At 42.4% G+C, this 23,478-nt stretch overlaps 1 protein-coding gene across 3 annotated transcripts in view; it reads left to right on the top strand.

Annotated features, from left to right (window-relative positions):
• The window catches only part of VPRBP (Vpr (HIV-1) binding protein), a 119,123-nt gene that overhangs the window by 67,718 nt on the left and 27,927 nt on the right, over positions 1 to 23,478 (top strand). For all 3 annotated transcript variants that reach the window (XM_011992494.1, XM_011992492.1, XM_011992493.1), the window contains 9 exons: positions 4,640 to 4,798; positions 6,945 to 7,124; positions 7,692 to 7,901; positions 9,631 to 9,800; positions 14,993 to 15,117; positions 16,418 to 17,681; positions 18,532 to 18,730; positions 19,211 to 19,293; positions 20,556 to 20,640. In XM_011992494.1, coding sequence (XP_011847884.1) covers positions 4,640 to 4,798; positions 6,945 to 7,124; positions 7,692 to 7,901; positions 9,631 to 9,800; positions 14,993 to 15,117; positions 16,418 to 17,681; positions 18,532 to 18,730; positions 19,211 to 19,293; positions 20,556 to 20,640 — 2,475 coding nt within the window. The remainder of the gene's footprint in view (positions 1 to 4,639; positions 4,799 to 6,944; positions 7,125 to 7,691; positions 7,902 to 9,630; positions 9,801 to 14,992; positions 15,118 to 16,417; positions 17,682 to 18,531; positions 18,731 to 19,210; positions 19,294 to 20,555; positions 20,641 to 23,478) is intronic.

Raw genomic sequence — 23,478 nt, 5'->3', positions numbered from 1 at the left:
ACTGTATTGCTCCATTCAGATCAGCTTAGTCATCATGGGTAAGTGGGGTCCTTGTGAATTAGTCTTACTTGCTCTCCCATGTTCAGCCCTTTTACAACCCAGGAAATAATTTCCCTTTAGTGAGTTTGGGGTCTTCTTGCTCTTTTTTTTTTTTTTTTTTTTTTTGACACGGAGTCTTACTCTGTCACCCGGGCTGGAGTGCAGTGGTGCTCTTTGCTTACTGCTACCTCCGCTTCCTGGGTTCAAGCAGTTCTCCTGTCTCAGGCTACCGAGTAGCTGGGACTACTGGCATAAGCCACTACACCCAGCTAATTTTTGTATTTTTAGTAGAGACAGGGTTTCACCATGTTTACCAGGCTGTTCTAGAACTCCTGATCTTAGGTGATCCGCCCGCCTCAGCCTCCCAAAGTGTTGGGATTTTTTTTTTTTTTTTTTTTTTTGACTGAGTCTTGCTCTGTCTCCCAGGCTGGAGTGCAGTGGTGTGATCTTGGCTTACTGCAACCTTTGCCTTCCGGGTTCAAGTAATTCTCCTGCCTCAGCTTCCTGAGTAGCTTAGATTACAGGCATGTGCCACCACGCCTGGCTACTTTTTAAATTTTTTGTGGAGACAGGGTTTCACCATATTGGCCAGGCAGGTCTCGAACTCCTGACCTCAAGGGTCTACCTCAGCCTCCCAAAGTACTGGGATTACAAGTGTGAGCCACCGCACCTGGCTCTTTCTTTTTTTTTTTTTTTAAAGACACTCAAATATGTCAACTTTGTTATTTCTCTATACATACCTTTATTTGTACTGAAAATTGTAAAAATAACACGAAGTTTCATCTTATTGCAGTCTAGATTTTTGAAAGCCAGAAAATCTATTATACTCTAGCTAAACTACCCAATGCTCTCTTTACATTCTTTCCCCACAAGTGAGTTTGCTTCAGATTCTTGATGTTGGGTTTTGTCTCACTGACTTTGGGCTTCTAAAACACATGGGAATACTTTTGTCCTCTTGGTGCTTCTTTGGGTCAAATCAAACAGTAGAGCTAAAGTATACTGAAGTTATTCAAATACGTTCAAACTATGCAGATCCTTTATAAATTATTAGTATCATGGTAGGAAGGAAAAGATACAAGCAGAAAAATACATCCTAGAACTTATTTCAAAATTATCGGTATACAGTCTATCCTATCATGGGGTAGCTTTTTCAACCTGCTACATAAAATTACTAGCAAGAAAGAAAAGTACAAGAATAAGGGTTATGGCTGACGTGGCTCAGTGTCGTAATTCTGTATTCTAGCATCCTCAGAAGGATCCCATCAATTATACATGCAGAAACTGCAGCGACATCTGAATGGTCCACTACTTGATTCATTCTGAACTCTCTTAAGCCCATTGTTTGTTAGTTTTCTTTTAAGCCTAGGAACTCTGCTGAGTAACATGTATCTCAGTTTTGCCATCCTTTTCTTTCTACACAGACAGCAGTGTTCTTACCCCTCTCCTGTAGAGCAACTCATCTCTGACTTCCTTGAGGATCACTGCTCCTGTATATTGTTGGGGTGAATTTTCTGGTAGATGGTAAGGGAATTCAGTACTAGGGTGTATAGTCAAGTTACTAAGGTTCTTTATCAAAGTCTCGAAGCAGAAGTTTTGAGAGGCCCGCAAATCGTCCTGGGAATTTTCTTCAGTGAGCATTTGTGAAAACTCTGGGGACCAAGGTTGGATCAAACTTTTGTGATGTGCCCATCGGTGATCTTGACACAACACTCTTCTTGCTTTTTCTTTAATCATCTTCTAGTTTATCTTCCCTTTGCCGAACTACTTATTTTACTACCACTTGGTAACTTTATTTTTGTGTTTGTTCTTTACTGAACATTTATTGAGTGCTTTTTATGGGCCAGATGCTTATGTTCAGGTACGAGGGATACAAGGAGGCCAACGAATAAATAAATCAAGTCTTTGTCATTTTTTGTTTGTTAAGAGATACAGACATATAAACCTATAATTTTTTTCTTTTTTTTTTTTGTGAGACAGAATTTCGCTCTTGTCACCCAGGCTGGAGTGCAGTGGCACGATCCCTGCTCACTGCAACCCTGGCCTCCCGGGTTCAAGTGATTATCCTGCTTCAGCCTTCTGAGTAGCTGGGATTACGGGCATGTGCTAGCATGGCCGGCTAATTTTTGTATTATTAGTAGAGGCTAGGTTTCACCATGTTGGCCAAAGTAGTATAGTTCCAAAGTATTTTGAAATGGAATAGAAATGAGGAAATTTGCCTTTTAACTTTCAGAAATTTCAAGTTTGGAGGAGGTCAGACATAATTAGAGTAACGTGTTTCTACATGTGGGATTTGGTGTGTGTGTATATTAAGTGTGTAAGCTCATGGTTATACTTTGCACAGTGGGATGAAGCTGGAGGTCAAAGTTGTCTCCAGTGGCCCAACGATATTGCTTTCAGATACAATTTCTGGTCCTGAACAGGGTGCAATGGAAGAAGGGATTGGGCAGTTGCTATTTTTATAGGTTTTTGTGTGGAGAATTATAATGAGTGTCACATAGTTTAGCTGTGTCTTGCGGGAAGGAGTGTGTGGAAGTGTGGTAGAGTGTTGTGTAACAAACAAAAAGTAGGGTAATGATAGAAGGGATTTGAATTATATATAAGGGTTAGCCTGAGCCTGGTTGTTGAGAGAACTTTTTTGAAGAGGGCACATCCCGGTTTTTTTCCATTGACCTTAGTGAGATTTGTGCAGATATCAAATCATGTAATTACAAATCTATGTTGTTGGTACCTGGAAGATACCTTGACGTGGGAAACAGTAGGGGGAGCTCTAGCTTTCCCAAGGCCCTGTTTATGTTGGCCTAGGTTCAGAGTCATCAAGCAGCCTGCTGCTTGGATTATATTCTTTGCTCATAACATTGTGCAGGAGATCAAGTCCACCCAGAGAGGCTAGTGGGACTTGAACAGGCAGTTAAAAAACCTTAAAAGATAACCTTTAAGACATCTATTTAAAATGCACATGGTTAGTTCTAAAAATATACTTGTTTAGATAATTTGCTCAAGATTCTTCTTTTGGGGATATATTGATCAATTTAAAGGAAGGCAGATTTTGGGAATTCATTAGTTGATGAGTCATTGAGCAAAAGCTAGGATATAGAGCTATTTATATTAAAAGGATTAAAATGGGAAGGTTAGCAAAAGTCCGTTAGGGAAGCTATTAAGTTGGTGCAAAAGTAACTGCAGTTTTTGCTATTGCTTTCAAAGGCAAAAACTGCAGTTTTTCACCAACCTAAATATGTAATAGTAAAATGGTTGTAGGGTTACTGATTGATTGATTGACTGACAGGGTCTTACTTTGTCACCCAGGCTGGAGTGCAGTGGTACAGTTGATCCTAGCTCACTACAGCCTTGAACTCTCTGGCTCAAGCGATCCTCTTACCTCACCCTCCCAAGTAACTGGAACTACAGGCATGTGCCACTGCATTTGGTTAATTTTTAAATTTTTTGTAGAGATGGGGTTGTGCTGTATTGTCCAGGCTGGCCCTGAACTCCTGACTTCAAGCAATCTTTTCACCCTGGCCTCTCAAAGTACTAGAATTACAGGAGTGAGACACGCCACCTGACAAATATCATTACTTACAGTAATTTTTTTTTTTTTTTTTTTTGAGACAGAGTCTCCTTCTGTCGCCCAGACTGGAGTGCAGTGGTGCCATCTTGGCTCACTGCAGTCTCCGGCTCCCAGGTTCAAGCAATTCTCCTGTCTCAGCCTCTAGAATAGCTGAGATTACAGGCACCCACCACTGTGCCCGGCTAATTTTTGTGTTTGTAGTAAAGGGTTTCACCATGTTGGCCAGGCTGGTCTCGAACTCTTGACCTCAAGTGATCTGCCCACCTCGGCCTCCCAAAGTGCTGGGATTACAGGCATGAGCCACCGCACCCAGCCCTTATAGCAATATTTTTCACCTTCATAAAAAAAACTAATTTTGTATTTTTAGTAGAGACAGGGTTTCACCATGTTGGCCAGGCTCATCTCAAACTCTTGACCTCAAGTGATCTGCCCACCTCGGCCTCCCAAAGTGCTGGGATTACAGGCATGAGCCACCGCACCCAGCCCTTATAGCAATATTTTTCACCTTCATAAAAAAATCAGGCTGGGCATGGTGGCTCACGCCTGTAATCCCAGCACTTTGGGAGGCCCCGGTGGGCGGATTACCTGAGGTCAGGAGTTCAAGACCAGCTTGGCCAACATGGTGAAACCCTGTCTCTACTAAAAAATAAAAAAATTAGCTGGACGTGGTGGCAGGTGCCTATAATCTCAGCCACTCAGGTGACTGAGGCAGGAGAATCGATTGCACCCAGGAGGCGGAGGTTGCAGTGAACCAAGACTGCGCCATTGCACTCCAGCCTGGGCAACAAGAGTGAAACTCCATCTGGAAAAAAAAAAAAAAAAAAAAAAAAAATCCCTGGTGTTAGGAAAGAAAAGAGAAATGTTAAGGAATCTTAGTCTTTTTGTTTATTTTAAATAATATTAGGTTTTCTTTTGTGAGGGGTTGGTTGTCTCCTTAGAGGACTTTTGTATTTAACAGCTTAACTGAATATTAGGTCAAGAGATTTTGTTAATTTTCTAGGTTATTTTGTGGTAATTTGTGTCCTCATTTTTTAGCACCTAGCATCTCTCCTGCTCCATAACAAATTTGCCACAGAATTTGTTGCGCATGGTGGAGTACAGAAATTACTGGAAATACCTCGTCCTTCTATGGCTGCAACCGGTGTATCTATGTGTTTGTATTACCTATCCTACAATCAGGATGCCATGGAAAGAGTAAGTCTCATCTATACAGGTTTGTGGGGATGAGATTTGGTTGGGGACAACCTCTTTAAAAGATCACATTTGCAGAATGACTTTTGGATAAGAAAAAAACAATAGTTGAATAAATAAATTTTAATGAAAGAAGCAAGGAACGTGAATATCTAGTCTTTATAAAGCATTCTAAAAATGTAAAATTGTTTAGAAATGATTCTATTTTTTTCTGACTCTACTGGGAAAATGCTGGGTGGATTGGAGTCTGGGAGCTTTATTTAGTTTTTGCCATTTCTATGGCATTAAGATTAGCCTTCAGGTACTTTTCTGATGTCTTAGTGGAGTGACGTTTATGAGTTATTGTAAAAACAACAGGCTGGGCACAGTGGCTCACACCTGTAATCCCAGTGCTTTGGGAGGTTGAGGCGGGTGGATAACCTGCGATCAGGAGTTCAAGATCAGCCTGGGTAACATGATGTAACCCTGTCTCTACTAAAAGTGCAAAAATTAGCCAGGCATGGTGGCAGATGCCTGTAATCCCAACTACTTGGGAGGCTGAGGCAGGAGAATTGCTTGAACCCAGAAGGCGGAGGTTGCAGTGAGCTGAGACTGCCATTGCACTCCAGCCTGGGCTACAGAGCAAGACTCTGTTTAAAAAAAAAAAAAAAAAAAAAGCCACACGCAACAGACCTAGTCTCTCACTGATTCATTCACACACAAATTTATATTGTATATAGGGGTGTATATGTGTGTATATTTTTAGAGACAAGGTCTCGCCCTATTGCCCAAGTGCTCAGCCTGCTAGGTAGCTAGGACTATAGGCTTGTGCCACCATGCCTGGCTACTTTTTATACTTTTTTTTTTTTTTTTTTTTTGGACAGAATCTTGCTCTGTTGCCCAGGTTGGAGTGCAGTGGTGCCATCTTGGCTCACTGCAGTCTCCGGCTCCCAGGTTCAAGCAATTCTCCTGTCTCAGCCTCTAGAATAGCTGAGATTACAGGCACCCACCACTGTGCCCGGCTAATTTTTGTGTTTGTAGTAAAGGGTTTCACCATGTTGGCCAGGCTGGTCTCGAACTCCTGACCTCAAGTGATCCACCCACCTCGGCCTCCCAAAGTACTGGGATTACAGGCATGAGCCACCATGCCTGGCTTTGTGATTTTTTAAAAGTGTAAATGGGTTATACATATGTATGTGGTTTTTCGTTTTTATTTTTGTTTTGAGGCAGGGTCTGACTCTGTCGCCTGTGCTGGAGTCCAGTGGCATGATCTTGGCTCACTGCAGCCTCTGCCTCCTGGGTTCAAACCATCCTTGCAAGTAGCTGGGACAACAAGGGCACACTACCACACCTGGTTAATTTTTAAATGTTTTGTAGAGGCAGGGTTTTGCCATTTTGCCCAGGCTGTGGGTTGTACATTTGAAAAGTGATGGGCTCCTGGGATCCCCTAGGAAAGCAAAGTTCTTGTTAGTTCTATTCCTGGAACATTTTTCTAGTATTCTTATTTGGTGTGTCTTTTCTGGTAGAGTGAAATGGGTAATTTCTTCTTGAGCTATGACATTATCTTTGCTTATTAATAATATCAGTTTTAATTTTTCTTTTGGTGTTTATACAAGATAGGTAGTCTTTTGGGAGTAATAAACTAATCTGTGTGTGTACATACAAAATTACTTATGGCTAAGATAGAGAAAAAAATATCAAGAAAACCTGGGGATGCTTTACAATTTCATTTTGTGACCCATAGTAGACATCAAAATGTGTGTGAATTAACCAGAGAATGAATACCAAACTCCTAGACTTAGGATCAGAAATCTGAGCCACTTTTATCACATTGGAGAAGTTCCTTACCTCTTCCTCTTCTTTTAAGTGAGAATCCTAATACCTGTATAATGGAGCCCTCGTGAGCAGTAAATAATGTAAATATTTGTTGGCACTTAGTAAGTATAGGTTGTATTTAAATATTTATCTAAATTTAGGTCGTTTTCAGGTTTGGAATGGATTGTGTTCTAAAATTGCCTTTGTATTATAACCTAAACTTTGTACTAAGAGTGACTTGATTGGAAATGGTCATTGTATTCTGCAGATATCTATACTGGTGAATTTTTCATCCTGTTCGAGGGCTCCTTTGCCCACAATTTAAAAGCATTGTTTTATTTGTATTTTTTTGCAGGTTTGCATGCATCCCCACAATGTTCTGTCTGATGTGGTGAACTATACCTTGTGGTTAATGGAGTGTTCTCATGCTTCAGGATGCTGCCATGCTACCATGTTTTTTTCAATTTGCTTCTCATTTCGGGCCGTCTTGGAGCTCTTTGACCGCTATGATGGTCTTCGTCGTCTGGTGAACTTGGTGAGATTATTTCAGTGCTTTTCTCACTAGGATTAAGGGTCCTGGTTGTCTTGGCTGCCCGTTAACAGCACACCCTTGAAGAAAGGAAGCTTTTGGTTAGAGGAGTTTTACTGCCATTCTTTCTGTGAAGTTTTTTTTTTTGTTTTTTTTTCCTTCCTTCACAAATTTCTGTTTTTCTTTAGTAGTTTGAGGACACTGTGCCATTGTAGACTTGCCTTGGATATAGTAATCTTATCACGGGGATTGGCAGTTGATGATCGTGATCTTTCTAAAAGCAATAGTTTTATGCCTGTATATTTTTTGCTGTGATTAAAAGCTTGTTCATTTTTCGGTATGGGTTTAATGTTTTGTTTTCATATAGCTACTGTTATCATGTTATATACATAGATATACATAAATATGGTTTGATATTTGTCAGTATTGTTAAGCATAAAAGTTTACTGATACATAAGCAGAATGTGTGTGGAAAATAAAAAAAGTTTACTAAAATATTTTCCCATTTTTTAATCTTTTTTCTTAACTCTTGCCTTTTCCCCTCTTTTACCCCAATATTTTGTATCTTAATAGATCAGTACTTTGGAGATTCTAAATTTGGAAGATCAGGGTGCACTTCTGAGTGATGATGAAATATTTGCTAGCCGCCAAACTGGGAAACATACCTGCATGGCCTTGCGCAAATACTTTGAGGCTCACCTGGCCATTAAATTGGAACAAGTGAAGCAGTCACTTCAGAGGACTGAGGGTGGCATTCTTGTCCACCCGCAACCCCCGTACAAGGTGAGAGGACCTTGTCTTGAAAGGGAAAGTTCCGTTAGCCCTCTCTGTAGCATCTCAGTCCTGAAACTCACATTCAGATCAGTGGACTCTGTGTTATGCCCATTGTTGGAGTATACTTCCCTGTTTGAAGGCAGAACCAATTGAAAAATGGATGTAATAGGTGAATTTCAGGGAATTATTTTGCTTCCAGTTGTAAGTTGCTGGGATTCTAGAACTAAAAGATTAACCGAAGTGTGTATAAAAAAGCTTTCTTTTTTTCTTTTTGAGATAGTCTCCCTCTGTCGCCCAGGGTGGAGTGCAGTGATGTGACCACAGCTCATTGCAACATTAACCTCCCAGGCTCAGGTGATCCTCCCACCTCAACCTCCTGAGTAGTTGGGGGACTATAGGCACACACCATCACACCCAGCTAATTTTTAAATTTTTTGTTGAGTTGGGGGTGCAACTATGTTGTCCTGGCTGGTCTTGAACTCCTGGGCTCAAAGAGGCCTCCCACCTCGACCTCTCAAAGTGCTAGAATTATAGGTGTGAGCCACTGTACCTGGCAAAGAACTATTTTGTATGAAAAGTACTAGATGATTTGCCTTCTATGCAGAATTTCTTTTCTGAAAATGTGTTTATAACTCTACTTCTCTATCATTGTGGAGTTTCATATGTTTTGGGATACAGATGAGTAGCTGCATGTTTTTTAAAAAATCACCAACTGATTTCTTGAGGCCAGTAGTTTGAGACCAGCCTGGGCAACAATAGTGAGACCCTGTCTTTACAAAAGTTTTAAAAATTGGCTGGGCCCTGTGGTGTGCATCTATAGTTCTAGCTACTTCAGGGGCAGAGGTGGGAGGATCATTTGAACCCAGGAGTTCAAGACTGCAGTGAGCTATGATCATACCACTACACTCCAGTCTGGGCACAGACTGTCTCAAAAAAAAAAAAAAAAAAGGCATGGTGGTACATGAGTAGCCTCAGCTACTCTGGAGGGTGAGGTGGAAGAATCACTTCAGTCTGGGGGTTTGAGGCTGCATGTGATCAGGCTATGGCACTCCAGTCTGGGCAACAGAGTGAAACCCAGTCTTAAAAAAAAGTCACAAATTGAAAAGAAATCAGTCACATGATGCTTCTTTCTCTTGAGCTATAACTTATATGCACAAAGGAAACTTGTTATCTTTTTGGACAAATCATATTGTGAGTCTAATTATAAATAAGGTAAAAGATTAATCAATATATGGTCATTATTTCACATATGGGCTTTTGACTTAAGAATTGTGGAATTTGAAAGGTATTATTATTTACTTTTTAATTAAAACCTTGGCCAAGCATGGTGGCTCATGCCTGTAATTCCAGCACTTCAGGAGGCTGAGGTGGGAGGATCACTTGAGTCTAGGAGTTCAGGGCTGCAGTGAGCTATGATCGTGCCACTGCACTCCAGCATGGACAACAAAATGAGACCCTGTCTCTACGAAAAATAAAATAATTAGCTGGGTGTGGTGGCATGTGCCTATGGTTCTAGCTACTTGGGATGCTGAGACAGGAAGATAGCTTGAGCCTGGGAGATTGAAGCTACAGTGAGCCATGATCAAGCCAATGCCCTCCAGCCTGGGCGGCATAGTGAGACCCTGTCTTGAAATAAATAAGTAAAATGAAATATCTTGGCCAGTGAGCTGCGCTCAAGAAGGTAGTAGGCAGATGTAGAATTATATGTAATAATAATACTGTATATCTCTCCTTATAGGCATGCTCATATACTCATGAACAGATTGTGGAAATGATGGAATTTTTGATAGAATATGGCCCAGCACAGCTATATTGGGAACCAGCTGAAGTCTTCCTCAAACTTTCTTGTGTGCAACTCTTGTTGCAGCTTATTTCTATTGCCTGCAATTGGAAGACCTATTATGCAAGGTGGGACCAGAGAGAGATTTCAAATGAAGTTTGATGCATCTTTTTACTAAAGTTGATGTTGGTTTGCACATGGTATATGCTTAACAAAATTTGTTGAATTGAAATTTTGGACTTGAAACTGAGAAATTAGGCATGAAAATATGATTTTTAATTTACAGCACACTTGTTCATATGTATGGTCTTGGTGATTGTAAATATTACGTAATAGGCAAGGATCAGCGTCTGTACTGTCAGAGAAGGTACGTGATTTACATGGCCACAGCTGCAGAGCTGGGGTTAAAGTCTTGTCTTGAGGCTAGAGTCCAGGATTCTTCAGTGCTTAGACTTTAAGTGTCTTGCTAGTACTTGACAACCATATATAATGTTTATATTATGTTCATATAAAATTGTCCTTTTACTCTTGGAATTCAACACACTGTTAGGGTTTTCACAAATTAGTTGAAGGCAGAGCAGGACAAGGCCCAGAAAAGGGTGGCTGATGTAATCAGGAAATTGAGTAGGTTCTATTTGAAGATGATATAAAAAGAAATAAAACTCTTTTGAAAAAGATGGGATCTTAAGAGAAGATAGTAAAAAAGTTTATAAACAGAGTGCTTGACCTTCTTTTCCTATTTAATCACAGCCATAAAGATAAGAGGGGCTTATTTAGGGGAATATAGTATGTTTTGAGGTACTCTTGGAGCAGGTGTAATTAAACTTTTTGGGTTCAAGATACCTATACCGTATTAATAATTACTGAGAACTCTAAAAGGCTTTTGTTTTTGTGATATATCTATCAGTGTTCAGTGTATTAGAAATTAAAACAGAAAAATGTAAAAATATTTATGCACTAAAAAAATGTGGGCCAGGCATGATGGCTCATGCCTGTACTCTCAGCACTTTGGAAAGATGAGGTGGGCAGATCACTTGAGGTCCAGAGTTTGAGACCAGCCTGGGCAACATGGTGAAACCCCGTCTCTACTAAAAATAGAAAAATTATCTGGGCGTGGTGTTACACACCTGTAATCCCAGCTACCTGGGAGGCTGAGGCAGGAGAATCGATTGAACCTGGGAGGCAGAGGTTGCAGTGAGCTGAGATCATGCCACTGTACTACAGCCTAGGCAACACAGCAAGTCTTCGTCTCAAAAAAAAAAAAAAAAAAAAAAAAAAAGTGAACCCATTGCATGTTTGCATTATTCATGAAAAATTTCCAAAATAAAACCAGATAATTTTAGCAAGTTCAAAAAAATGTCTGGCCTAATATCTCGTATCTGCTTCTGTATTCAGTTTTTGTGATATCACATAATCTCTGGAAGACTCTCTTACTATGCAATGAGAGAATGAGAGTGCAAAAGGAAAGTAACATCTTGTTATTATGAAAATAACTTTGACTTCACAGGACCTTCTGAAAGGGTCTCAGACTTCTCGAAGTCTTCAGACTATACTTTGAGAAGTGCTGTTTTAGAATATTGGAAAAGTAGGTTATTATATTTATTTGGAGAATTGTTTAAAAAGTGATGACAGACCAGGCATGGTGGTTCATACCTGCAATCCCAGCACTTAGGGAGGCTGAGGCAGAGTTTGATGCTTGAGATCAGGAGTTTGAGACCAGCCTAGGTAACATGGTAAAACCCCGTCTCTACCAAAAATAAAAGAAAAATTAGCATGGTGTGTTGCCGCATGCCTGTAGTCCCAGCTACTAGGGAGGCTGAGGTGGGAGGATTGCTTGAGTCCAGGAGGTGAAGGGTGCAGTGAGCCAAGACTGTGCCACTGCATTCTAGCCTGGGCAACAGAGCGAGCCTCTGTCTCCAAAAAAAAGATTATGACAGCTCACAAGATAACTAGAAAGGGTATAAATACATTTTTTAAACTGGTACATATGTATTTATTTATTTTTTTGTTGGTTTTGGAGACACAGTCTTGCTCTGTTGCCCAGGCTGGAGTGTAGTGGCATGATCTCAGCTCACTCCAACCTCCACCTCCCACGTTCAAGTGATTCTCATGCCTCAGCCTCTGAAGTAGCTGAGATTACAGGCGCACACCACCAAGCCCAGCTAATTTTTGTATTTTTTAGTAGAGATGGGGTTTTGCCATGTTGGCCAGGCTGGTCTCCAACTCCTGGCCTTGAGTGATCTGCCTGCCTTAGCCTGTCCGGCCTGTATTTGGATTATTGAAAAAATAGTCCTTGATTTTAAAAGTTTATTTTTAGAAATAAAATTAGTAAATGTTTCTGCTTTAGAATATGCAGAATATTTTAAAGAGAAAATTACTTAGCATTCATTACATAATATTTGTAAGTACACATAATTGATATTATACTTTTTAATCAAATTCATCTTTTTTATGAATATTTTCGAAACGTAGAAAGGCACAGAGAATAGTATAACAACTGCTCCATCATTAACCAGGATAGGCATGTTGTTGTATTTGCTTTTCCCTCAGTTCTTTTTCTGCCTCCCCAGAGTCACTCATCTTCTGAATTTGAACCATATTCTCCCCACTCATGTTTTTATACTATATATATCTGTGCTGTGTTCATAAATAATAATATAGTACTGCTTTGCATGTTTTTAAATTGTTATTTTCCTAAGTTTGTCTTTTGCAGCTTGCTGTTTTTACACTTCTATTCTTGAGATTTATATATTGTTAATATTTATTTAAAACACTGTATTTCTATACTGCAGTTTATTCTGCCATTGATGGCTAATTTAGTGTTTTTGTATTTTTTTTTTTCCGATTAAATAAATGGTATCATGAACCTCCTTTTGGAGGCTCTCTTGAGGATATGATGTAGAGCATCTGGTTTTGTAGGGTGTCTGTGTTCTTACCTTTATTGGATATTGCCAAATTGCTTCTAAAAACGTTCATGCCATTGTCATTCCCCACCAGCAATATATAGGAGCTTTCATTTCTCTACTTTTCTTTCTTTTTTTTTTGAGACGGAGTCTTGCTCTGTCACCCAGGCTGGAGTACAGTAGTGGTGTGATCTTGGCTCATTGCAACTTCCGCCTCCTGGGTTCAAGCGATTCTCCTGCCTCAGCCTCCCGAGTAACTGGGACTGCAGGCACCCACTACCACGCCCAGCTAATTTTTGTATTTTTAGTAGAGATGGGGTTTCACCGTATTGGCCAGGCTGGTCTCAAACTCCTGACCTCGTGATCCACCCACCCTGGCCTCCCAAAGTGCTGGGATTACAGGCGTGAGCCACCGCACCCAGCCGTTTTTTTCTTTTTTAACTACAAAAGACATCCAACATTTCTCTGCTTTCTTGCCAGTACTTGGTATTGTCTGATTTTTAATTTTATATCTTACATTTTTTATTTTTATATCATTAATGATGTATTTTGAACCCTTTCCCTCATTCTTTAGGGTTCTTTGAAAATGATTGTCAATGTAGTTTATGAGTGTACTGTAATACATATGTTGCTCTTGTCTATGTGGGTTTTCTGATTCTTTTGCTATTTTAATGTGGCTAATGAACATCTTAATACGTAAATTCTTCTGATTCTTTCTTTTTTTTTTTTTTTGAGACTGAGTCTCACTGTGTTGCCCAAGCTGGAGTGCAGCGGTGTGATTTTGGCTCACTGCAGCCTCTGCCTCCTGGGTTCAAGCAGTTCTCCGTGCCTCAGTCTCCTGAGTAGCTGGGATTACAGATGCCCATCACCATGCCTGGCTGGTTTTTGTATTTTTTAGTAGAGATGGGGTTTCAACATGTTGGCCAGGCTGGTCTTGAATTCCTGACCTCAGGTGATCTGCCTGCCTCAGCCTCCCACAGTGTTGGGATTACTGGCGTGAACCACTGCACCTGGCCTGAATCTCTTTTCTTTTCTTTTTTTTTTTTTTTTTTGGAGACGGAGTCTCTCTCTGTGGCCCAGGCTGGAGTGCAGTGGCTCGATCTCAGCTCATTGCAACTTCTGCCTCCTGGGTTCAAGCAATTCTCCTGCCTCAACCTCCCACGTAGCTGGGACTACAGGCGCCCGCCACCAAGCCTGGCTAATTTTTTTTTTTTTTTTTGTAGTTTAGTAGAGACAGGATTTCACCATGTTGCCCGTGCTAGTCTTGAACTCCTGAACTCAGGCAGTCTGCCCGCCTCAGCCTCCCAAAGTGCTAGTATTACAGGCATGAGCCACCACACCTGGCCCTGGCCTGATTATTTCTTTAGGACAGATTGTTAGAGGTGAAATTTCTAGGACAGGGTTTATGAACATTTTAAGAATCTTGTTTCATATTTCCAGATTACTTTCTTTTTTTTTTCATTTTTCTTTTTTTGTTTTTCGAGACAGGCTCTCACTCTGTTGCCCAGGCTGGAGTGCAGTGGTGTAATCATGGCTCACCACAGCCTCAACTTCCTGGGCCTAGGTGATCCTCCCACCTCAGCCTCCTGAGAAGCTGGGACTACAGGCAGGTGCCACCACATCCGGCTAATATCTTTTATATATATATAAAAAAATATATATTTTTTGAGACGGAGTCTCGCTGTCTCCCAGGCTGGAGTGCAGTGGCACGATTTCGGCTCACTGCAAGCTCCGCCTCCCGGGTTCACGCCATTCTTCTGCCTCAGCCTCCCAGGTAGCTGGGACTAAAGGTACCCACAACCATGCCCGGCTAATTTTTTGTATTTTTATTAGAGACAGGGTTTCACCGTGTTAGGATGGTCTTGATCTCCTGACCTTATGATCCGCCCACTTCAGCCTCCCAAAGTGCTGGGATTACAGGCGTGAGACACTGTGCCCAGCCTATATTTTTTTTAATAGAAAAATATAAAACCATGTTGCCCAGTCTGGTCTCAAACTCCTGGGTTCAAGTGATCCTCCCATCTTGGCCTCCTAAAGTGTTGGGACTATAGGCATGAGCCACCGAGCCTGGCCTCCAGATTACGTTCTGGAAAGATTGTGCTAATTTCTACTCTCACCAAAAGTTTGAGAGTGTGTGTGCCTATATATTTTCGCTAGAATGAAAGGATTCAGGATTATTCTGTGTTTTTTATTGTAGAAGTTTGATAGGTAAAAATTCTTTTGCTGTATTTTTTGGAAGTAATGTCATTGTAACTATAAAATCCTCTCTTGTGACAGCTCGAGATAGAGCCACACTGGTAGCGGTTCTGATTTATTGTCTCTCTGTGTGCGTGTGTCTGTTTGTGTCTATCTCTGTTTCTCTTGGTTCTTGTGGCTATATTCTAATTTCCCTTTGACTAATTCTTCTTACTGTCCAGGAATGACACTGTGCGCTTTGCTTTGGATGTCCTGGCTATTCTTACTGTGGTCCCTAAAATCCAGCTCCAGTTGGCAGAATCAGTGGACGTGTTGGATGAGGCTGGATCTACAGTCTCTACTGTAGGTAGGTTGTATTTTGCCATTTTTGTTGTTTCTTGGTCTGGGTTTGTTTTTTCTTTGCCACTCTGGTTGTGGTTACCTACCTGACCTAATTTTGGATTTCAGAACAAAAGTAGTAGAGGGGGGCTCCTTGTCTGTCCTTTATAAGGACTACCATTCAGCAGATCAGAAACTAATTAAAAAAAAAAAAAGAAAACAAAAATACAAACGTAGTACCAGATAGTTTGATTTAAGGGGGTCATGCTAGTAAACTCAGGTTTTCTGGCATTTCTGCTATAATGGTATATTATAGCTTTCCTGAAAAGCTCACACTCTGCAGAGTCTTGCACTAAAAATAAAGTTCATGGGAAAAATAGGTTGAGGCAGATAGTAAAAAACTTAAGCATCACAGCTTTCCAGGAGTTAAAGGGGAAAAAAAAACAAAGTAAGCAATTTTGTAACCTGAGTTAGTAATTGGCAGGTAGCTCAAAATGGGTAGAAACCATCATACATATATAAAAAAAGGAAAATACACTTTGATAATATACATTATTAAGAGCAGGGGTGATCAGGGCACTGCTGGGGTGAGCATGGGAAGTTGTGTGACAGTACAAGATGCAGGATAGGACTAAGACACAGGCACTTGTTTTCAATTTTCTTAAAATACAGTAGAAAGGGTTCTGCTTCCACAGTAGCAGCCCAACTGAGGGCTTTCTCCATTCCTAAGGTTTTAATGTATTAAAATTAATAAATCAGAAAAGGCCGAGCGCAGTGGCTCACACCTGTAATCCTAGCACATTGGGAGGCTGAGGCGGGTGGATAACCTGAGGTCAGGAGTTCCAGACCAGCCTGGCCAACATGGTGAAACCCCATCTCTACTAAAAATACAAAAATTAGCTGTGCGTGGTGGCAGGCGCCTGTAATCCCAGCTCCTCAGGAGGCTGAGGCAGGAGAATCACTTGAACTGGGAGGCGGAGGTTGCAGTGAGCCGAGATCGTGCCGCTGCACTCCAGCTTGAGTGACAGAGCAAGACTCTGCCTCAAAAAAATAATAAAACCAGAAAAAATTACACACAAACTTGATGACTTTTCCATAATTATGACATAATTTCCCTATTTAATAACTGCATATGAGATCATAAAAATACATTGTAGTAGAACTGATTGTACTTTATACAAACAATTCCTTGCAGTTTTTACAAAAATAATATAGTTTTTTAAAGTAAAACAAAGTGACTGGAACACCAAATTTTGACTCTGGAACAACTATTGAAATTGGTCATTAGTTTTATGATGAATAATACAGAATTTTTTTTTTCCCATTAGGTATCAGCATTATTTTGGGAGTGGCTGAGGGTGAGTTCTTCATCCATGATGCTGAAATTCAGAAGTCAGCACTTCAGATTATCATCAATTGTGTTTGTGGCCCAGATAACCGCATATCCAGTATTGGTAAATTTATCTCTGGTACTCCTCGGAGAAAGCTGCCTCAGAACCCCAAAAGCAGTGAGCACACCCTGGCCAAGATGTGGAATGTGGTTCAGTCCAACAACGGCATCAAGGTGCTCCTGTCCTTACTGTCCATTAAGATGCCCATCACAGATGCAGACCAGATCCGGGCCCTGGCCTGCAAGGCCCTGGTGGGCCTGTCTCGCAGTAGCACTGTCCGGCAGATCATCAGTAAACTGCCCCTTTTCAGCAGCTGCCAGATCCAGCAGCTGATGAAGGAGCCTGTGCTGCAGGACAAGCGCAGTGACCATGTCAAGTTCTGCAAGTATGCTGCTGAACTCATTGAACGGGTGTCAGGAAAACCACTTCTCATTGGCACTGATGTTTCCCTAGCACGACTGCAGAAAGCAGATGTTGTTGCCCAGTCAAGGATCTCCTTCCCTGAGAAAGAGCTGCTTTTGTTGATACGAAACCATCTTATTTCTAAAGGGCTTGGAGAAACAGCAACCGTGCTGACAAAAGAGGCCGACCTGCCCATGACTGCTGCCTCCCATTCTTCTGCCTTTACCCCAGTCACTGCTGCTGCTTCTCCTGTCTCTCTACCCCGAACCCCTCGTATCGCTAATGGCATTGCAACTCGACTGGGCAGCCATGCTGCCGTGGGTGCCTCTGCCCCTTCTGCCCCCACTGCCCATCCTCAGCCACGGCCTCCCCAGGGTCCACTAGCTCTGCCCGGCCCATCTTATGCTGGCAACTCCCCTTTGATTGGTAGGATCAGTTTTATCAGAGAGAGGCCGTCACCCTGTAATGGCAGGAAAATCAGAGTGTTGCGGCAGAAGTCGGACCATGGCGCCTACAGCCAAAGCCCAGCCATAAAAAAGCAGCTGGACAGACATCTTCCTTCCCCACCTACGCTGGACAGTATAATCACAGAGTATCTTAGAGAACAACATGCTCGCTGCAAGAATCCAGTTGCCACTTGCCCACCTTTCTCCCTCTTTACTCCTCACCAATGTCCTGAGCCAAAACAGAGGCGGCAAGCGCCAATAAACTTTACCTCAAGGCTAAACCGCAGGGCATCATTTCCAAAGTATGGAGGGGTGGATGGCGGATGCTTTGATAGGCACCTTATCTTTAGCAGGTAAGAAGAAGGCCCCTTCTTACTCTCTGGGAATTGGAACGATTCTTTTATTTAAATCAAACTGGGCAGTATCAGCATAGTTGGCCTGAAATACCACTGATTGTCACTTTGTGTAATACTTGAACAATGTAATTGTATCACCTTTTGTCAACCATGGGCTCCTTGTGTGATTGTTGGCAGTATATTGATATAATCCTTTGTGTTCTCATCTCAACTAGTATGTTTTCTAGAACCCACACCCCCTCATTACTGTCCATAAGGAGGCTCCCAAACTTGTGCTGTTGCAAGTTGCTTCCTGTTCTGATTCTTGACAAATCTTACATAAAGGTTATGGGATCACAGGTTTTAAACATGGGAATTTTTTTGTTTGTTTGTTTGAGATGGAGTGTCTCTGTCGCCTAGGCTGAAGTACAGTGGTGCAATCTTGGCTCATTGCAACCTCTGCCTCCCAGGTTCAAGTGATTCTCCTGCCTCAGCCTCCTGAGTAGCTGGGATTACAGGCAGGCGCCACCACATCTAGCTAATTTTTGCATTTTTAGTAGAGATGGGGTTTTACCATTTTGACCAGGCTGGTCTTGAATTCCTGACCTCAACTGATCCCCCCACCTGTGCTAGGATTACAGTTGTGAGCCATTGCGTCTGGCCTAAACATGGGAATTTTTGTTATTTAAATTTGTAAGTGGAAATCTTTTTCTTATTTAAAATAAAAAGCACTGAAGGTCACTGTGATTTTGGAAGAACCCATTTGAAACATTAATGTTCTGTGCTTTTTCTTCTGTCCTAGCAGTTTGCTTTTTCTGAGTCCCTGCACATTCTTTGCCTCTGATTCTCTCCTTTTTTTTGTGCTTAGATTCCGTCCTATTTCAGTGTTCCGGGAAGCCAATGAAGATGAGAGTGGCTTCACCTGCTGTGCATTCTCAGCTCGGGAGCGGTTCCTGATGCTTGGCACCTGCACAGGGCAGCTGAAGCTCTATAATGTGTTTAGTGGACAGGAGGAGGCCAGCTATAACTGTCACAACTCAGCCATCACACATCTTGAACCTTCCAGGGTAAGGGTTCCTTCCTAGGATGCTGTCAGTCATTCTTCCAAGATGAATTAGTGAACTAGAGTAAAGGAGGCTTACCCTTTATTGAGCTCTCTCTTTTAAATGAGTTCTCAACTGGAAAGTCTGGTTGAGGTTAACTCATATTTCAGATGGAGACTGAGGAATACGGCAAAGTTATTAGGAAGAAAGGAACTATCTTTGACATCGTCTCATTTTTCCCACCTCCCTTTTATCTGTTCTATTTTTGTGGCTAGTTCAGTAGGATTTAATACTCTCCTAAGTTTAGTTATTTTCTAGGACACTATAGGTATATGTATTCAAATCATAGTGGCTTCTGACCATTTCTTGGTTTCTGTGGGTTATAAAATTTTCTCTTTAATTCAACAACATTTTTATGCATATATTTAAAAATGCTAATGGCAGGTAGTGACATCTGCATGTATGTAAATGCACGGTTACCCACCTTGCGCCTTCTTCTTTTAGGATGGGTCCTTGCTGCTGACATCTGCTACTTGGAGCCAGCCTTTGTCTGCACTTTGGGGAATGAAATCAGTATTTGATATGAAGTATGTATCTGCTTTTGGAACCTAGTCTGTGTTTTATTTACCTAGTTTGTTTAGACCCCCTTTCATTTGGTTTTTAGACGAAGCTTTTTGGGGAAAGAGGGTGCTGTCAGTTATTGTTAACTTCTCTCTTCCTCATCTAAGACTCATGTTTAATAAGACTTTATCTTTCTTAATTCCTAGATATTTTTATGAGGTATATACATTCTCATTATGCAGCAGACCCTGACCCAGAATCTATGTATTTTCCCGTGTTCACATAGGACATTGCAGTCTTGGCTGTGTCTCCTCTCCTCTCCTCCCTTCCCCTCCCCTCCTCTCCCCTCCTCTCCCCTCTTCTCCCCTCCTCTCTTTCCTCCTCTCCTCTCCTTTTCTCTCTCCTCTCTTCTCCTTTCTTTTTCTTTTTTTCTTTTTTTTTTTGTGAGACGGAGTCTCACTCTGTCACCCAGGCTGGAGTGCAGTGGCCCGATCTCAGCTCACTGCAAGCTCCGCCTCCTGGGTTCACGTCATTCTCCTGCCTTAGCCTCCTGAGCAGCTAGGACTACAGGCGCCAGCCACCACGCCTGGCTAATTTTTTGTATTTTTAGTAGAGACAGCGTTTCACTATGCTAGCCAGGATGGTCTCGATTTCCTGACCTCGTTGATCCGCCCACCTCGGCCTCCCAAAGTGCTGGGATTACAGGCATGAGCCACTGTGCCCGGCTTTTTCTTTTCTTTCCTTCTTTCGACAGGGTCTCACTCTGTCACTTAGGTTGGAGTGCAGTGGCACAAGCATGACCTACTTCATCCTCTGCCTCCCAGGCTCAAGTGATCCTCCCACCTCAGCCTGCTGATTAGCTGGGACCACAGGCATGTGCCGCCATGCCTGGCTAATTTGCAATTTTGGTAGAGGTAGGGTTTTGACATGTTGCCCAGGGTGGTCTCGAACTCCTGAGCTCAGGCAGTCCACCTGCCGCAGCCTCCCAAAGTGCTGGGATTATAGGAGTGAGCTACCGTGGCTGGCCCCTTTGCTGTGTGTTTCAAAGGCACATATGCCCTGTTTGTCATTTCTCTAAGGAATTCCCATTCATTATTTTGTATCTGCTTGGACAAGCTGATAGAAGAAATTTTCTTTGTAATCTAAGTGTATGATTGTTTCCTCTTTGGGAGTCCAGGATCTTTAGGTGAGTGTGATTGTGCAAGAGGCTGGGGGTCACCCATGTTTCAGTTGGTTGCAGGAATATGTCCTGAAGATCTGTCACTTCAGTGCTCCTGTTTGTCCATAGGCATTCCTTCACAGAAGATCACTATGTTGAGTTCAGTAAGCACTCCCAGGATCGGGTCATCGGCACAAAAGGAGACATTGCCCACGTAAGTACTTAAGAACCACTGTTTTCAAGCTGATTATGCCCGTTTGTTCATACTGAAATCTTGATAGAATGTGAGGACCTAAGTCCTTTGGGCAACTAGAAATTAATGATATTCCTTCCAGTTAGAATCTGAAAGTGTGATAATATAGTTCTGAGCTGTATGGGAAAAATGTGTAAGGGCTCAACGTGACATTGAGCAAGATGTCATTAGCGCCACAGATATTTTTGAATTCTTAGTAAGGTTTACATTAGAAATGAAGTCCCTGCCTTTAGGGACCCTCTTTGGGGAGACAATAAAGAAGCAAATAAATATATGGTGAATTTAGGTGGTAAGTGTTTCAGAGAAAATGAAAGCAAGGTAAGAGGTAGGAAATCGGTGGTGGTGTGGGGGGACTTCTCTGTTATCTAGGGTAGACAGCATCACTGATGGGGTAATGTTTAAGCAGAGCCTTGAAGGAAACACGAGGTTCAGGAAGATACCTGGAAGAACAGCGTGAGGCACAGGAAATGGCAAGGGAAAGCCCTTGCTTGGGAGGTGAGAGGAGAGCTGAGGTCAGTGAGGGGCTCATATCTGGTAGCATCTTGTAGGTGATAGTTAGGACCTTTAACGTTTCTTTTGAGTGAGATGAACACACTGGAGGTTGAGTAGAGGATACATGAGTGGATGTAAAGTTCCTAAAGTATGACTCTGGTTTTTGTGAGAGAAGCAAGAGCAGCCTTCCAGGTTAGAGGGAGTTGTACCGCTTGACAAATGAGAGGAGCTGCGGGTTTGGGCCTGGGTAGGCATGGTAGAGGCGATGAGAAATGGAGGGCCTTGGCCCTGGGATTTTGGACACATGAAATTTGAGATTCTGTTAGACATTCAAGTAGAGAATGGGGATTGAATACAAAAGTTGGGAGTTGGCCAGACTTAGTGGCTTATGCCTGTAATCTCAGCACTTTGGGAGGCTGAGGTGGGAGGCCAGGAGTTCGAGACCAGCCTGGGCAACAGAGAGAGACTCCCCTCATCTCTACAAAAAATAAACAAAATCGCCTGGGCTTGGTGGGCTTGGGACCTGTGGTCCCAGCTACTCAGGAAGCTGAGGCAGGAGGGTTGCTTGAGACCACGAGTTGGAGGCTGCTGTGAGCTACGATTGTGTCACTGTACTCCAGCCTGAGTAAACAAGTGAGACCCTGTGTCTGAAAACAAAAACAACAAAAAATTGGGAGTTCAGGAGAGAGGTGTGGGTTGGGAAATATAAAATGGGACTTGTCCACATACTGATAGTATTTATTTATTTTTTTTTGAGATGGGGTCTTGTTCTGTCACCCAGGCTGCAGTGCAGTGGCACGATCACAGCTCACCACAGCCTTGACTGCCTGGACTCAAGCAATCCTCTTACCTCAGCCTCCTGAGTAGCTGGGACTACAGGCAAGCACCATCACATCTGGCTAATTTTTTTGTACTTTTGTAGAGACGGCGTCTCCCCAACGTTGCCCACACTGGTCTCGAACTCCTAGGCTCAAGTGATCCACTTTCCTTGGTGTCCCAAAGTGTTGGCATTATAGGCATGAGTCACTGTCCCCAGCTGATAGTATTTAGAGCCATGAACTTATATGAGATCATCAAGGGGACTATAGAAGAGTTGTGGGTACACAACCCTGGCATGTGTTTAGGAGTTGCCAAATGAGGAACTTGGGAAGGAAATCAAATATAGTAGCCAGTAAGGCAGAATGGAACCCCGAGAAAAAGAGGTGCCTGGCCAGGAGTGGTGGCTCACACCTGTAATCCCAGCACTTTGGGAGGCAGAGGCGGGTGGATCACAAGGTCAGGAGTTCAAGACCAGCCTGGTCAATAAGGTGAAACCCCATCTCTGCTGAAAATACAAAAATTAGCTGGGCGTGGTGACGCACGCCTTATTCCCAGCTACTCAGGAGGTTGAGGCAGAAGAATTGCTTGAACCTGGGAGGCAGAGGTTGCAGTGAGCTGAGATCGTGCCACTGCACTCCAGCCTGGGCGACAGAGTGAGACTCCATCTCCAAAAAAAAAAAAAAGAGGTGCCCTAGAAGCCAAGGGAAGATTGTGCTTCAAGGAAGGATTGATCAGCTGGATCAGAAACTGCTGATGAGTTGCATAAGCTGAGAACTGAGAGGTGGCCTTTGACTGAACAATGTGGAGGTCATTGTTAACCATGTCAAGAAATACTTCTGAGGTCGAGGTGGGAGTCTGAGACCAGCCTGGGAAACAGAGTGAGACCCCCGTCTCTACAAAAAAAAAATTAGCCAGGTGTGGTGATGCGAAACTGTAGTCCTAGCTACTTGGGAGGCTGAGGTGGGAGGATCACTTTGAGCCCAAGGGGTTGAGGCTGTGGTGAACTGTGATCATACCACTGCACTGCAGCCTGGGTGAGAGAGAGAGACCTGGACTCACAAACAGCAACAACAACAAAAAACTTGTGTACACTGGTGGGGCAAAAGCCTCATTAGAGTTGGTTCGTGAGAACAAGGGAGAAATGGGCACACAATATAGACAATTATTTCAAAGTGTTTTGCTGAAAAATGAAGCAGAGAAGTAGGGTACTAGCTTGAGGGAGCGATATGAAGTGGTAAAGGGAAGCTTTCTTCTTTGATAAACCAGACAAAAACAAGTGATGGGGAAAGGATTCTCTATTTAATAAGTGGTGTTGGGAAAACTGGCTAGTCTTATGCAGGAACCAAACTGGACACCCTCCTTACACTTTATATAAAAATTAACTCAAGATGGATTAAAGACTTAAATGTAGGCCGGGCGCGGTGGCTCAAGCCTGTAATCCCAGCACTTTGGGAGGCCGAGGCGGGCGGATCACGAGGTCAGGAGATC

This window comes from Mandrillus leucophaeus, unplaced genomic scaffold, assembly GCF_000951045.1.
Source record: "Mandrillus leucophaeus isolate KB7577 unplaced genomic scaffold, Mleu.le_1.0 Scaffold412, whole genome shotgun sequence".
NCBI lineage: Eukaryota > Metazoa > Chordata > Mammalia > Primates > Cercopithecidae > Mandrillus > Mandrillus leucophaeus.
This window is presented reverse-complemented; position numbering and strand designations above follow the sequence as displayed.